The 14,904-nt window shown below is 47.0% G+C and overlaps 2 protein-coding genes across 2 annotated transcripts in view; both read left to right on the top strand.

Moving 5' to 3' along the window:
• Nucleotides 1-14,904, top strand: part of LOC143767522 (uncharacterized) — a 254,632-nt gene that overhangs the window by 224,521 nt on the left and 15,207 nt on the right. The window contains exons 1-4 of the mRNA XM_077255927.1: nt 11,306-11,452; nt 12,986-13,144; nt 13,228-13,325; nt 14,143-14,233. Of these exons, the coding sequence (XP_077112042.1) occupies nt 13,039-13,144; nt 13,228-13,325; nt 14,143-14,233 (295 nt within the window). The 5' untranslated portion in view covers nt 11,306-11,452; nt 12,986-13,038. Of the gene's footprint in view, nt 11,453-12,985; nt 13,145-13,227; nt 13,326-14,142; nt 14,234-14,904 lie in introns of the transcript that reaches the window.
• LOC143767521 (uncharacterized) overlaps nt 7,053-14,904 on the top strand; it is a 66,188-nt gene continuing 58,336 nt past the window's right edge. Inside the window, exon 1 of the mRNA XM_077255926.1 lies at nt 7,053-7,070. The gene's annotated coding sequence lies outside the window, so the exon portion shown is untranslated. The remainder of the gene's footprint in view (nt 7,071-14,904) is intronic.

The following is a 14,904-nucleotide window of genomic DNA, read 5'->3' as shown; positions in this document are numbered from 1 at the left end:
AACAGCAGCTGTGAACAGGAACAAAATGCAAAAACACACAAGGACAAAAGTCCAACTTAGCTGGGAGTTGTCTAGTAGCAGGAACAAGCACAGAAGGCTTCTGATTACATTGTTGACCGGCAAGAAACTGACAGAGGAGCAAGGTTATATAGCGACTCCCACATCCTGATAGGAGCAGGTGAACAGAGGGGATGATGCACACAAGTTCAATTCCACAAGTGGCCACCGGGGGAGCCCAGAATCCAATTTCACAACAGTACCCCCCCCTCAAGGAGGGGGCACCGAACCCTCACCAGAACCACCAGGGCGATCAGGATGAGCCCTATGAAAGGCACGGACAAGATCGGAGGCATGAACATCAGAGGCAGTGACCCAAGAATTATCCTCCTGACCGTATCCCTTCCATTTGACCAGATACTGGAGTCTCCGTCTGGAAACACGAGAGTCTAAGATCTTTTCCACAACGTACTCCAACTCACCCTCAACCAACAGGTTGAGCAGGAGGCTCAACGGAAGGCACAACCGGTACCTCATACCTGCGCAACAATGACCGATGAAAAACATTATGAATCGAAAAGGATGCAGGGAGGTCCAAACGGAAGGACACAGGGTTAAGAATCTCCAATATCTTGTATGGGCCGATGAACCGAGGCTTAAACTTAGGAGAAGAAACCCTCATAGGGACAAAACGAGACGACAACCACACCAAGTCCCCAACACAAAGCCGAGGACCAACACGACGACGGCGGTTGGCAAAAAGCTGAGTCTTCTCCTGGGACAACTTCAAATTGTCCACCACCTGCCCCCAAATCTGATGCAACCTCTCCACCACAGCATCCACTCCAGGACAATCCGAAGATTCCACTTGACCGGAGGAAAATCGAGGATGAAACCCCAAATTACAGGAAAACGGGGACACCAAGGTGGCAGAGCTGGCCCGATTATTGAGGGCGAACTCCGCCAAAGGCAAAAAAGCAACCCAATCATCCTGATCCGCAGACACAAAACACCTCAAATATGTCTCCAAGGTCTGATTAGTCCGCTCGGTCTGGCCATTAGTCTGAGGATGGAAAGCAGACGAAAAAGACAAATCTATGCCCATCCTAGCACAGAATGCCCGCCAAAATCTAGACACGAATTGGGTCCCTCTGTCAGAAACGATATTCTCAGGAATACCATGCAAACGAACAACATTTTGAAAAAACAGAGGAACCAACTCGGAAGAAGAAGGCAACTTAGGCAAGGGAACCAGATGGACCATCTTAGAGAAACGGTCACACACCACCCAGATGACAGACATCTTCTGAGAAACAGGCAGATCCGAAATAAAATCCATCGAGATGTGCGTCCAAGGCCTCTTCGGGATAGGCAAGGGCAACAACAATCCACTAGCCCGAGAACAACAAGGCTTGGCCCGAGCACAAACGTCACAAGACTGCACAAAGCCTCGCACATCTCGTGACAGGGAAGGCCACCAGAAGGACCTTGCCACCAAATCCCTGGTACCAAAGATTCCAGGATGACCTGCCAACGCAGAAGAATGAATCTCAGAGATGACTCTACTGGTCCAATCATCAGGAACAAACAGTCTACCAGGTGGGCAACGATCAGGTCTATCCGCCTGAAACTCCTGCAAGGCCCGCCGCAGGTCTGGAGAAACGGCAGACAATATCACTCCATCTTTAAGGATACCTGTGGGCTCAGAATTACCAGGGGAGTCAGGCTCAAAACTCCTAGAAAGGGCATCCGCCTTAACATTCTTAGAACCCGGTAGGTACGACACCACAAAATTAAACCGAGAGAAAAACAACGACCAGCGCGCCTGTCTAGGATTCAGGCGCCTGGCAGACTCAAGGTAAATTAAATTTTTGTGGTCAGTCAATACCACCACCTGATGTCTGGCCCCCTCAAGCCAGTGACGCCACTCCTCAAAAGCCCACTTCATGGCCAAAAGCTCCCGATTCCCAATATCATAATTCCGCTCGGCGGGCGAAAATTTACGGGAAAAAAAAGCACAAGGTCTCATCACGGAGCAGTCGGAACTTCTCTGCGACAACACCGCCCCAGCTCCGATTTCAGAAGCGTCGACCTCAACCTGAAAAGGAAGAGCAACATCAGGCTGACGCAACACTGGGGCGGAAGAAAAGCGGCGCTTGAGCTCCCGAAAGGCCTCCACCACATCAGGGGACCAATCAGCAACATCAGCACCCTTCTTAGTCAAATCAGTCAATGGTTTTACAACATCAGAAAAACCAGCAATAAATCGACGATAAAAGTTAGCAAAGCCCAAAAATTTCTGAAGACTCTTAAGAGAAGAGGGTTGCGTCCAATCACCAATAGCCTGAACCTTGACAGGATCCATCTCGATGGAAGAGGGGGAAAAAATGTATCCCAAGAAAGAAATCTTTTGAACCCCAAAAACACACTTAGAACCCTTCACACACAAGGAATTAGACCGCAAAACCTGAAAAACCCTCCTGACCTGCTGGACATGAGAGTCCCAGTCATCCGAAAAAATCAGAATATCATCCAGATACACAATCATAAATTTATCCAAATAATCGCGGAAAATGTCATGCATAAAGGACTGGAAGACTGAAGGGGCATTTGAAAGACCAAAAGGCATCACCAAATACTCAAAATGGCCCTCGGGCGTATTAAATGCGGTTTTCCACTCATCCCCCTGCTTGATTCGCACCAAATTATACGCCCCACGGAGATCAATCTTAGAGAACCACTTGGCCCCCTTTATACGAGCAAACAAATCAGTAAGCAGTGGTAACGGATATTGATATTTAACCGTGATTTTATTCAAAAGTCGATAATCAATACACGGCCTCAAAGAGCTGTCTTTCTTAGACACAAAGAAAAAACCGGCTCCTAAGGGAGATGACGAAGGACGAATATGTCCCTTTTCCAAGGACTCCTTTATATATTCTCGCATAGCAGCGTGTTCAGGCACAGACAGATTAAATAAACGACCCTTAGGGTATTTACTACCCGGAATCAAGTTTATGGCACAATCGCACTCCCGGTGCGGAGGTAGTGAACCAACCTTGGGTTCTTCAAAAACGTCACGAAAGTCAGACAAGAATTCAGGAATCTCAGAGGGAATAGATGATGAAATGGAAACCAAAGGTACGTCCCCATGAGTTCCTTTACATCCCCAGCTTAACACAGACATAGCTCTCCAGTCGAGGACTGGGTTATGAGATTGCAGCCATGGCAATCCCAGCACCAAAACATCATGTAGATTATACAGCACCAGAAAGCGAATAACCTCCTGGTGATCCGGATTAACACGCATAGTCACTTGTGTCCAGTATTGTGGTTTATTACTAGCCAATGGGGTGGAGTCAATCCCTTTCAGAGGTATCGGAGCCTCCAGTGGCTCCAAATCATACCCACAGCGTTTGGCAAAGGACCAATCCATAAGACTCAAAGCAGCGCCAGAGTCGACATAGGCGTCCGCGGTAATAGATGACAAAGAACAAATCAGGGTCACAGATAGAATAAACTTAGACTGTAAAGTGCTAATTGAAACAGACTTGTCAGGCTTCTTAGTACGCTTAAAGCATGCTGATATAACATGAGTTGAATCACCACAATAGAAGCACAACCCATTTTTTCGTCTAAAATTCTGCCGCTCGCTTCTGGACAGAATTCTATCACATTGCATATTTTCTGGCGTTTTCTCAGTAGACACCGCCAAATGGTGCACAGGTTTGCACTCCCGCAGACGCCTATCGATCTGAATAGCCATCGTCATGGACTCATTCAGACTCGCAGGCACAGGGAACCCCACCATAACATCCTTAATGGCATCAGAGAGACCTTCTCTGAAAATCGCCGCCAGGGCGCACTCATTCCACTGAGTAAGCACAGACCATTTGCGGAATTTTTGGCAGTATATTTCAGCTTCATCTTGCCCCTGAGACAAGGACATCAAGGCCTTTTCCGCCTGAAGCTCTAAATGAGGTTCCTCATAAAGCAACCCCAAGGCCAGAAAAAACGCATCCACATTGAGCAACGCAGGATTCCCTGGTGCCAATGCAAAAGCCCAGTCTTGAGGGTCGCCCCGGAGCAAGGAAATTACAATCCTGACCTGCTGTGCAGGGTCTCCGGCAGAGCGAGACTTCAGGGACAAAAACAATTTGCAATTATTTTTAAAATTTTGAAAGTGAGATCTATTCCCCGAGAAGAATTCAGGCAAAGGAATTCTAGGCTCAGACATAGGTGCATGAACAACAAAATCTTGCAAATTTTGTACCTTTGTGGCGAGATTATTCAAACCTGTAGCTACACTCTGAAGATCCATTTGAAACAGGTGAACACAGAGCCATTCAAGGATTAGAAGGAGAGAAAGAGAGGAAGGCTGCAGTATAGGCAGACTAGCAAGTGATTCAATTAAGAGCACACTCAGAACTAGAGGAAAAAAAAAAAAAAAAAAAAAAAAAAATTGTAGCAGACTTCTTTTTTCTCTCCTTTCTCAGCCAGTAATTTAACCCTTTTTTGGGCCGGTCAAACTGTCATGATTCTCAATGGCGAGAGAACATAGCCCAGCATATATGAGAACTAGCTCTTGGAAGATGGAAACTATACTGACCATGAACTAAACCTGCCGCACAACTAGAAGTGGCCGGGTAGCATGCCTACGTTTTTTAACCCTAGATGCCCAGCGCCAGCCGGAGAACTACCTAATCCTAGCAGAGGAAAAGACAGTCCTGGCTCACCTCTAGAGAAAATTTCCCAAAAGGCAGACAGAGGCCCCCACATATATTGGCGGTGATTTTAGATGAAATGACAAACGTAGTATGAAAATAGGTTTAGCAAAATCGAGGTCCGCTTTCTAGATAGCAGGAAGACAGAAAGGACACTTTCATGGTCAGCAGAAAACCCTATCAAAACACCATCCAGAAATTCCTTTAAGACTCTAGCATTAACTCATAACACCAGAGTGGCAATTTCCGATCACAAGAGCTTTCCAGACACAGTAACGAAACAGCAGCTGTGAACAGGAACAAAATGCAAAAACACACAAGGACAAAAGTCCAACTTAGCTGGGAGTTGTCTAGTAGCAGGAACAAGCACAGAAGGCTTCTGATTACATTGTTGACCGGCAAGAAACTGACAGAGGAGCAAGGTTATATAGCGACTCCCACATCCTGATAGGAGCAGGTGAACAGAGGGGATGATGCACACAAGTTCAATTCCACAAGTGGCCACCGGGGGAGCCCAGAATCCAATTTCACAACATAACCCAATCCATCTCCCACATAGCAGAACACAATCTAAAGTCCCTGACAGCTCTCCACATAAAAGGCTCAGAAAACCGAACTGCAGATTTCTTGAGCAGGACATGCTTAAAACAAGGGGAGTGGGAGCTAAGACAATCAGTGTTCAACCAGATCGTAAAACTTTGGGGGCACCCAGAAATAGACCTGTTAGCGAACAGTCAAAACCAGAAAGTAGAGACATTCTGCTCAATCGATCCCCGGGGGGGCCCAGTAGCTCTAGACGCCTTCACCATTCCCTGGAACTATCGTCTCGCTTACGCGTTCCCTCCGATATCCCTCATTCCCTTAGTGCTGAGGAAGATTCGGGAGGACGGAGCAACAGTAATAGTAATAGCTCCATTCTGGCCCCATAGAATATGGTTTTCATGGCTAAGAAAAATGTCCATATCAAACCCTTGGGTTCTACCAGACACTCCGAACCTTTTATCCCAGGGACCAGTTTTTCACCCCAATGTAAAGAATCTACATATGACAGCTTGGCATTTGAAAGGAAGCTACTAAGCGATAAGGGCTTCTCCCCCAATTTAGTATCCACTCTATTACAGAGTAGGAAACTTGTAACCACCAAAATATATGGGAAAGTGTGGAAAAAGTTCATGTCAGTATCCGGCGCAGACCCAACCAGGGAAATCCCAATAGAGAAAATCCTTGAGTTCCTGCAGAAAGGACTGGAAAAAGGTCTAGCTACAAGCACTCTAAAGGTTCAGGTAGCAGCCTTGGGAGCTTTGTACAACCATGATCTAGCTAGAAGTCGTTGGATCATGAGATTCATTAGAGCCTCAAGTAGGTCCAGGCCTATTCCTATCCATACTACTCCTTCCTGGGATCTAAACCTTGTTCTAAATGCTCTAACCAAACCTCCCTTTGAGCCCCTGGCAGACGCTCCTTTAAAAATCTTATCTCTAAAAAACACGCTCCTGGTAGCCCTAACCTCGGCCCGCCGCGTTAGCGATATACAGGCGCTGTCTGCATGCCCACCCTTTAGTCAGATACTCAAAGACAGAGTCATTCTTAGAACTAACCCGGCTTACCTCCCTAAAATTGCGTCACAATTTCATAGAACCCAAGAGATCTCTTTGCCCTCCTTTTGTCCCAGCCCCAAAAATGAGGGGGAAAAAACATTGCATACCCTAGATGCAAAAAGGTGTCTGGTCCAATATCTATCAGCCACTAGGGAGTGCAGGAAGGATAGGGCTCTGTTTGCTTCCAGGGTCCACGGAAGGGAAAAAAGCGTCGAAAGCCACGTTGGCGAGATGGATAAGAGACGCCATCACCCTATCCTACTCATCCTGTGGGACAACCATCCCGGAGAATATAAAAGCCCATTCAACCAGAGCAGTGGCATCATCCTGGGCGGAGAGAGCTGGCGCTAATGGAGTGTGGGTTGGACAAATGTAAAAGGAGGTTGGACAAGAAATGACATCACAAATCTTTTTTTTTTTAGCTATAAAAAACGCACCTGTGTTTTCTGCAAAGAGATGCAGATTCAGTGCAGGGAAATCTGCAACGTGTGCACATAGCCTAAGGCTATGTGCACACTCTGCGACGTGCTCTGCGGGTTCTCCCGCAGCGGAATTGATAAATCTGCAGGGCAAAACCGCTGCGTTTATCCCTGCAGATTTATTGCGGTTTGTCTTGCGATTTCCGCTGCGGGATTACTCCTATACTATTGATGCTGCATATGCATCAATGTTAACCCCTTCATGACCCAGCCTATTTTGACCTTAATGACCTGGCCATTTTTTGCAATTCTGACCAGTGTCCCTTTATGAGGTAATAACTCAAGAACGCTTCAACAGATCCTAGCGATTCTGAGTGTTTTTTCGTGACATATTGGGCTTCATGTTAGTGGTAAATTTAGGTCGATAATTTCTGACTTTATTTGTGAAAAAAACGGAAATTTGGCGAAAATTTCGCAATTTTCACATTTTGAATTTTTATTCTGTTAAACCAGAGAGTTATGTGACACAAAATAGTTAATAAATAACATTTCCCACATGTCTACTTTACATCAGCACTATTTTGGAAACATATTTTTTTTTGGTAGGAAGTTATAAGGGTTAAAATTTGACAAGTGATTTTTCATTTTTACAACAAAATTTACAAAACCATTTTTTTAGGGACCACCTCACATTTGAAGTCAGTTTGAGGGGTCTATATGGCTGAAAATACCCAAAAGTGACACCATTCTAAAAACTGCACCCCTCAAGGTGCTCAAAACCACGTTCAAGAAGTTTATTAACCCTTCAGGTGTTTCACAGCAGCAGAAGCAACATGGAAGGAAAAAATTAACATTTAACTTTTTAGTCACAAAAATGATCTTTTCGCAACAATTTTTTTATTTTTCCAAGGGTAAAAGGAGAAACTGGACAACGAACGTTGTTGTCCAATTTGTCCTGAGTACGCTGATACCTCTTATGTGGCGGTAAACCACTGTTTGGGGGCACGGCAGGGCTCGGAAGGGAAGGAGCGCCATTTGACTTTTTGAATGAAAAATTGGCTCCAATCTTTAGCAGACACCATGTCGCGTTTGGAGAGCCCCTGTGTGCCTAAACATTGGAGCTCCCCCACAAGTGACCCCATTTTGGAAACTAGACCCCCCAAGGAACTTATGTAGATGCATAGTGAGCACTTTAAACCCTCAGGTGCTTCACAAATTGATCCGTAAAAATGAAAAAGTACTTTTTTCACTCAAAATTTCTTTTAGCCTCAATTTTTTCATTTTCACATGGGCAACTGGATAAAATGGATCCTAAACTTTGTTGGGCAATTTCTCCTGAGTACGCCGATACCTCATATGTGGGAGTAAACCACTGTTTGGGTGCACGGCAAGGCTCGGAATGGAAGGCGCGCCATTTGACTTTTTGAATGGAAAATTAGCTCCAATCGTTAGCGGACACCATGTCGCGTTTGGAGAGCCCCTGTGTGCCTAAACATTGGAGCTCCCCTAAGGAACTTATCTAGATGTGTGGTGAGCACTTAAAACCCCCAGGTGCTTCTCAGAAGTTTATAACGCAGAGCCGTGAAAATAAAAAATAATTTTTCTTTTCTCAAAAATGATTTTTTAGCCCACAATTTTTTATTTTCCCAAGGGTAACAGGAGAAATTGTACCCCAAAAGTTGTTGTCCAGTTTCTCCTGAGTACGCTGATACCCCATATGTGGGGGTAAACCACTGTTTTGGCACACGTCTGGGTTCAGAAGGGAAGTAGTGACGTTTTGAAATGCAGACTTTGATGGAATGCTCTGCGGGCGTCACGTTGCGTTTGCAGAGCCCCTGATGTGCCTAAACAGTAGGAACTCCTGACAAGTGACCCCATTTTGGAAACTAGACCCCCCAAGGAACTTATCTAGATGTGTGGTGAGCACGTTCAACCTCCAAGTGCTTCACAGAAGTTTACAACGCAGAGCCGTGAAAATAAAAAATCATTTTTCTTTCCTCAAAAAAGATGATTTAGCAAGCAATTTTTTATTTTCACAAGGTTAACAGGAGAAATTGGACCCCAATATTTGTTGCCCAGTTTGTTGTGAGTACGCTGATACCCCATATGTGGGGGTAAACCACTGTTTGGGTGCACGTCAGGGCTCGGAAGTGAAGTAGTGGCATTTGAAATGCAGACTTTGATGGAATGGTCTGCGGGCATCACGTTGCATTTGCAGAGCCCCTGATATGCCTAAACAGTAGAAACACCCCACAAGTGACCCCATTTTGGAAACTAGACCCCCCAAGGAACTTATCTAGATGTGTGGTGAGCACTTTCAACCCCCAAGTGCTTCACAGAAGTTTATAACGCAGAGCCGTGAAAATAAAAAATAATTGTTCTTTCCTCAAAAATTATGTTTTAGCAAGTAATTTTTTATTTTCGCAAGGGTAACAGGAGAAATTGGACCCCAATAGTTGTTGCCCAGTTTGTCCTGAGTACGCTGGTACCCCATATGTGGGGGTAAACCACTGTTTAGGCGCACGTCGGGGCTTGGAAAGGAGGGAGCACCATTTGACTTTTTGAACGCAAGATTGGCTGGAATCAATGGTGGCGCCATGTTGCGTTTGGAGACCCCTGATGTGCCTAAACAGTGGAAACCCCTCAATTCTAACTTCAACACTAACCCCAACACACCCCCAACCCTAATCCCAATGGTAGCCATAACCCTAATCACAACCCTAACCCCAACACACCCCTAACCACAACCCTAACCCCAACACACCCGTAACCCTAATCCCAACCCTAACCCTAATCCCAACCCTAACCACAACTGTAACCCCTACACACCCCTAACCCTATCCGTAACCCTAACCACAAGCCTAATCTTAACCCTATTTTCAACCCTAGCCCTAATTCCAACCCTAACTCTAATTCCAACCCTAACCCTAAGGCTATGTGCCCACGTTGCGGATTCGTGTGAGATTTTTCCGCACCATTTTTGAAAAATCCGCAGGTAAAAGGCACTGCGTTTTACCTGCGGATTTACAGTGGATTTCCAGTGTTTTTTTTGTGCGAATTTCACCTGCGGATTCCTATTGAGGAACAGGTGTAAAACGCTGCGGAATCCGCACAAAATTGACATGCTGCGGAAAATACAACACAGCGTTTCCGCACGGTATTTTCAGCACCATGGGCACAGCGGATTTGGTTTTCCATAGGTGTACATGGTACTGTAAACCTGATGGAAAACTGCTACGACTTCGGAGCGGCCAATCCGCTGTGGATCCGCTGCCAATCCGCTGCGGATCCGCAGCCAAATCCGCACTGTGTGCACATAGCCTAACCCTATCCCTACCCCTACCCCTAACCCTAGTGGAAAAAGAAACATTTTTTTTCTTTTTTTTATTATTGTCCCTACCTATGGGGGTGATAAAGGGGGGGGGGGGTCATTTACTATTTTTTTTTATTTTGATCACTGTGATAGGTTATATCGCAGTGATCAAAATATACCTGGAACGAATCTGCCGGCCGGCAGAATCGGCGGGCGCACTGCGCATTTTCCAAGATGGCGGCGCCCATGGAGAAGACTGACGGACACCGGGAGGCCCGGTAAGTATGAGGGGGGGTGATCGGACCACGGGGGGGGATCGGAGCACGGGGGGGTGGGATTGGAGCACGGGGGGGCAGACAGGACGACGGGGGAGCGGACAGGACGACTTATGGGGGCGGACCCCATAACGGTGGGCCACCCCCCCTGGGCTGAAGCACCACTCCCCTGTCCCTGCAGATCGGGTGAAATTGGAGTTAACCCTTTCACCCGATCTGCAGGGACGCGATCATTCCATGATGCCACATAGGCGTCATGGGTCGGATTGGCACCGACTTTCATGACGCCTACGTGGCGTCAAAGGTCGGGAAGGGGTTAAAAATAATAAAAATTGGTTATACTCACCCTCTGATGTCCGGATCTCCTCGGCGCTGCACGCGGCGCTCCGGTTCCAAAGATGCTGTGCCGAGAAGGACCTTCGTGACGTCACGGTCATGTGACCGCGACGTCATCTCAGGCCCTGCTCGCACAGCAATTGAGACCGGATGGCCGCGTGCAGCGCTGAGAGGTGAGTATAGCACCATTTTTTTATTTTCTTTTTTTTTTTACACTATTTATGCTTCCCAGGGCCTGGAGGAGAGTCTCCTCTCCTCCACCCCGGGTAGCAACCGCACATTATCCCCTTACTTCCCGCATCGTGGGCACAGCCCCATGCGGGAAGTAAGCGGAACAATGCATTCCTATGGGTGCAGAATCGCTGCGATTCTGCACAAAGAAGTGACATGCTGCGGAATGTAAACCGCTGCGTTTCTGCGCGGTTTTTCCTGCAGCATGTGCACTGCGGTTTGCGGTTTCCATAGGGTTTACATGTTAATGTAAACGCAATGGAAACTGCTGTGGACCCGCAGCATCAAAATCGCCGCGGATCCGCAGTAAGAACCGCAAAGTGTGAACATGGCCTTAATGCGCCAGTAATGGGGACTCTCCACATCCCTCCGTCCACCTGCAGAGCCCCCACTAGATGAGGAAAAGGCTAAATCCAAACTGGTAAAGGACTTCTGCCAACATCAGGCCCATGTGACCATGTGAGGAGATGATGTCACAGGAGGGGCGGAGCCTCTTCCTCCATTACAGACCTGATACCAGGAAGCCGCATTGTGCTGAGGCTGCAGAGATTACACTGAGGTGATTTGGGGGCACAGATAAGTGGATATTCCTGCAAGGGGGGCTGCATGTTTGAGGGTCGCACAGGGAGACTTTGTATTTGTTGGATTGGAGTCTGTGGTGTAGAAAGGGTCCTGTTACTTGCGTGTGGCTGGGGGTCTGCGTGGAGGAGAGGGTCCTGTTAATTGTGTGTGGCTGGGGGTCTCCATGAGGAAGGGGGGAGTCCTGTTACTTGCGTGTGGCTGCGTCCTGCAGGCCTGCATGGGGAACGATGGGTTGCTGTCACTTGCATGGGGCTGGGATCTGCGTGGGAAGGAAGGGCTGCTGTTACTTGTGTGGGGCTGCATGTTGTGGTCTGTCTGGAGAAGGAGGGGGTCCTGGAACTTTGTGTATCTGTGTGCTGGGGGTCTGCGTGGGGAAGGAGGGGGTCCTGTTACTTTCATGTGGCTGGGGGTCTGCGTGGGAAGAAGAGGGTCCTGTTACTTGCATGGGGCTGCATGCTGGGGGTCTGCGTGGGGAAGGAGGGGGTCCTGTTGGTTGCATTGGTCTGCGTGCTGGGGGGCTGCATGGGGAAAGAAGGGGTCCTGTCACTTGCATGTGGCTGCGTGCTGGGAGTCTGCATGGGGAAGTGGGGGTGTTGCTGCTTGCTGGAGGGCTGATGTGGGGAAGGGGGTGATGTTTTGTGTGTGTGGGGCTGCGTGGGTAAGGAGGTGATGTTAGGCTAAGTTCACACTAGCGTTGTGCGCCGCTGCGTCGACGACGCAACGCACAACGCACGCAAAAACGCGGCAAAACGCACGCAAAAACGCTGCGTTTTGCGACGCATGCGTCGGTTTTTGCCGAAAATCGGACGCAAGAAAAATGCAACTTGTTGCGTTTTCTTGGTCCGACGCTTGCGGCAAAAAAGACGCATGTGTGGCACAACGCAACAATAAAAAACGCATGCGTCCCCCATGTTAAGTATAGGGGGCGCATGACGCATGCGTCGCTGCTGCGTCGCCGACGCAAACCCGACGCACATTAGCTTAACGCTAATGTGAACGTAGCCTAACTCGGTGCAGTGCAGGGTAATGTCACTTGCTTTGGGCTGCATGTGGGGGGGGGGGGGTGTTTTGTATATAGAGCTCCTTTCCTCATTAATAACATTGGGTGACACAGGACTGCAGGTTTACTCCCGGCCACCAGGAGGCTCCAAACTGCGTAAAAAGCATTAAAAAAAGTCTCTATGTAGCAGGCTATATCCTCTCTGCTCCATTGTATCCCTCTTTTGTACAAGTACTCCCACTTATTGGTTATCATTGCATTCCTCTTTTCTCCTTCGCCTCATTGGGGGACACAGGACTATGGGTGTTATGCTGCTGCCACTAGGAGGCTGACACCAAGTTAATACAGAGAAAGCTAGCTCCTCCTCTGCAGTATACACCATCATGCTGGCTCCAAGAGAACCAGTTCATGCTTACTGTCTGTAGGAGACACACGGGTCTGGCCTTCAAAAAATCCTTATTTATTTTAACTTTTCAATTTTTTGATTTTTACTTTTCTCTTCGGATGAAGGGGCGACGGATCCTTACAAGGTTCCGATCTCCCCAAACCAACAACAGGTGGGAATGTGGAGCTCGCCTCCTTCCATGGAGGAGTGGAAGTATTTAGAAGGACACAAAGATCTGCACAAGGACATCATGATAGAGGTTCCCCATACCCTCAGATCGCCAGGTAATAGACAGGACTAAATACACACGGCCTATAATTATCTGTATGTAAAGAATGAATTCAGTCCCTGTATGTGTTTCCTCCAGTTCTATCCAGTAAGAGGACAACACCAGAGAGATGCCCCCGTCCTCTTCTTCCACAGGACTGTAAACAAGAAGATCCCAATGTTCCTCAGGATCATCAGGTAGATGGAGAGAAGGTGTCATGAGATCTGCCCTATGATGTGTAGATGGCTGTGAAGGTCTTGTGCTCAGTATTGTTTTATCCACCAGTATTATATGTTTTGGAAAAGGAAACCAGCATACCGCCCTGCGTGGCTGGAATTCTTACGTTTCTTGTAAAATGTTTGTTATGTGAGAAAATTCAATATGAACTATTGAACAAAAAATATGGGCAGCACGGTGGCGCAGTGGTTAGCACCACAGCCTTGCAGCACTGGAGTCCTGGGTTCAAATCCCACCAAGGACAACATCTGCAAAGGGTTTGTATGTTCTCCCTGTGTTTGCGTGGGTTTCCTCTGGGTTCTCCGGTTTCTTCCCACATTCCAAAGACATACTGATAGGGAATTTAGATTATGAGCCCCAATGGGGACAGCGATGATAATGTGCAAAAACTGTAAAGCGCTGCGGAATATGTTAGCGCTATATAAAAAATAAAGATTACAATAAACACAACCTGACTAAGGGCGCACCTTTGCGCCAGAACCGCGTCATGTTGTTTTTATTGTTTTATTTTTAATTGTGTCCAAATAAACTTTTTTCATTTTAACTGGTCGGTGTGCCGGAAACGTTTGCTGAATGCACCAGCAGGTTTGGCACCCACCAGACACATTTTAGCAAACTCGCTTGGATTCCAGCTAGATGCTACCCACGTGGAGACCCCCTGTCCCTCCTCCCTGCCTATTATATGTGTTATATTTGTGTAATGAGAATGGTGGAGATTAGAGCTGATCATAGATGTGACTTCTCCATCTGTCGGTGACTTTTACAATATTTTTTCAGGGTGAAGATCTGACCCATATTAATACTATAGAGACATATGTGAGGGTCGATGAGCAGTCTAAAGAGGAGATTCCTTCATGTGACTACCCAGGTGAGCAGTAATAATAATAATCTTTATTTTTATATAGCGCTAACATATTCCGCAGCACTTTACAGTTTGCATACATTATTATCGCTGTCCCCAATGGGGATCACAATTTAAATTCCCTATCAGTATGTCTTTGGAATGTGGGAGAAAACCAGAGTACCCAGAGGAAACCCACGCAAACAAGGGGAGAACATACAAACTCCTTTCAGATGTTGTCCTTGGTGGGATATGAACCCAGGACTCCAGCGCTGCAAGGCTGCAGTGCTATCCACTGAGCCACCGTGCTGCTGAGTAGTAATCTCTAAATGCAGAGAAGTTACAGATTCTTCTCGGTCACCGGCTGTGGCTGCTTTATCAGTTGTGACACGGCTGGCCTACACCATCGTGTGATCACTATTTTGTCTCTAGATCACAACATTCTCCAAAACTGTTCAAATGACTTTGGGCATTAAAAGCCCTTTTCTGTAGAACATATAGCCTGGAATATCCACCTACCCCCTGAAATTAGGAGATGCTGACCGTAACCTGCCCAGATCTGTAAACTACAAAGACAAATAACCTCAAACGTAGAATGTACTGACAAGTTAAAAAATAATTTGAAGAAAAATATTATGATGGGCCTGTAAGAGAAAGCGGAAAGTAATGATGCTGTTACCTTCCTAGAACGCAGATAT

Source organism: Ranitomeya variabilis, chromosome 4 (genome assembly GCF_051348905.1).
Source record: "Ranitomeya variabilis isolate aRanVar5 chromosome 4, aRanVar5.hap1, whole genome shotgun sequence".
Classification (NCBI taxonomy): domain Eukaryota; kingdom Metazoa; phylum Chordata; class Amphibia; order Anura; family Dendrobatidae; genus Ranitomeya; species Ranitomeya variabilis.
The sequence above is the reverse complement of the archived record's forward strand: the minus strand, read 5'-3'. Positions and strand labels throughout refer to the sequence as shown.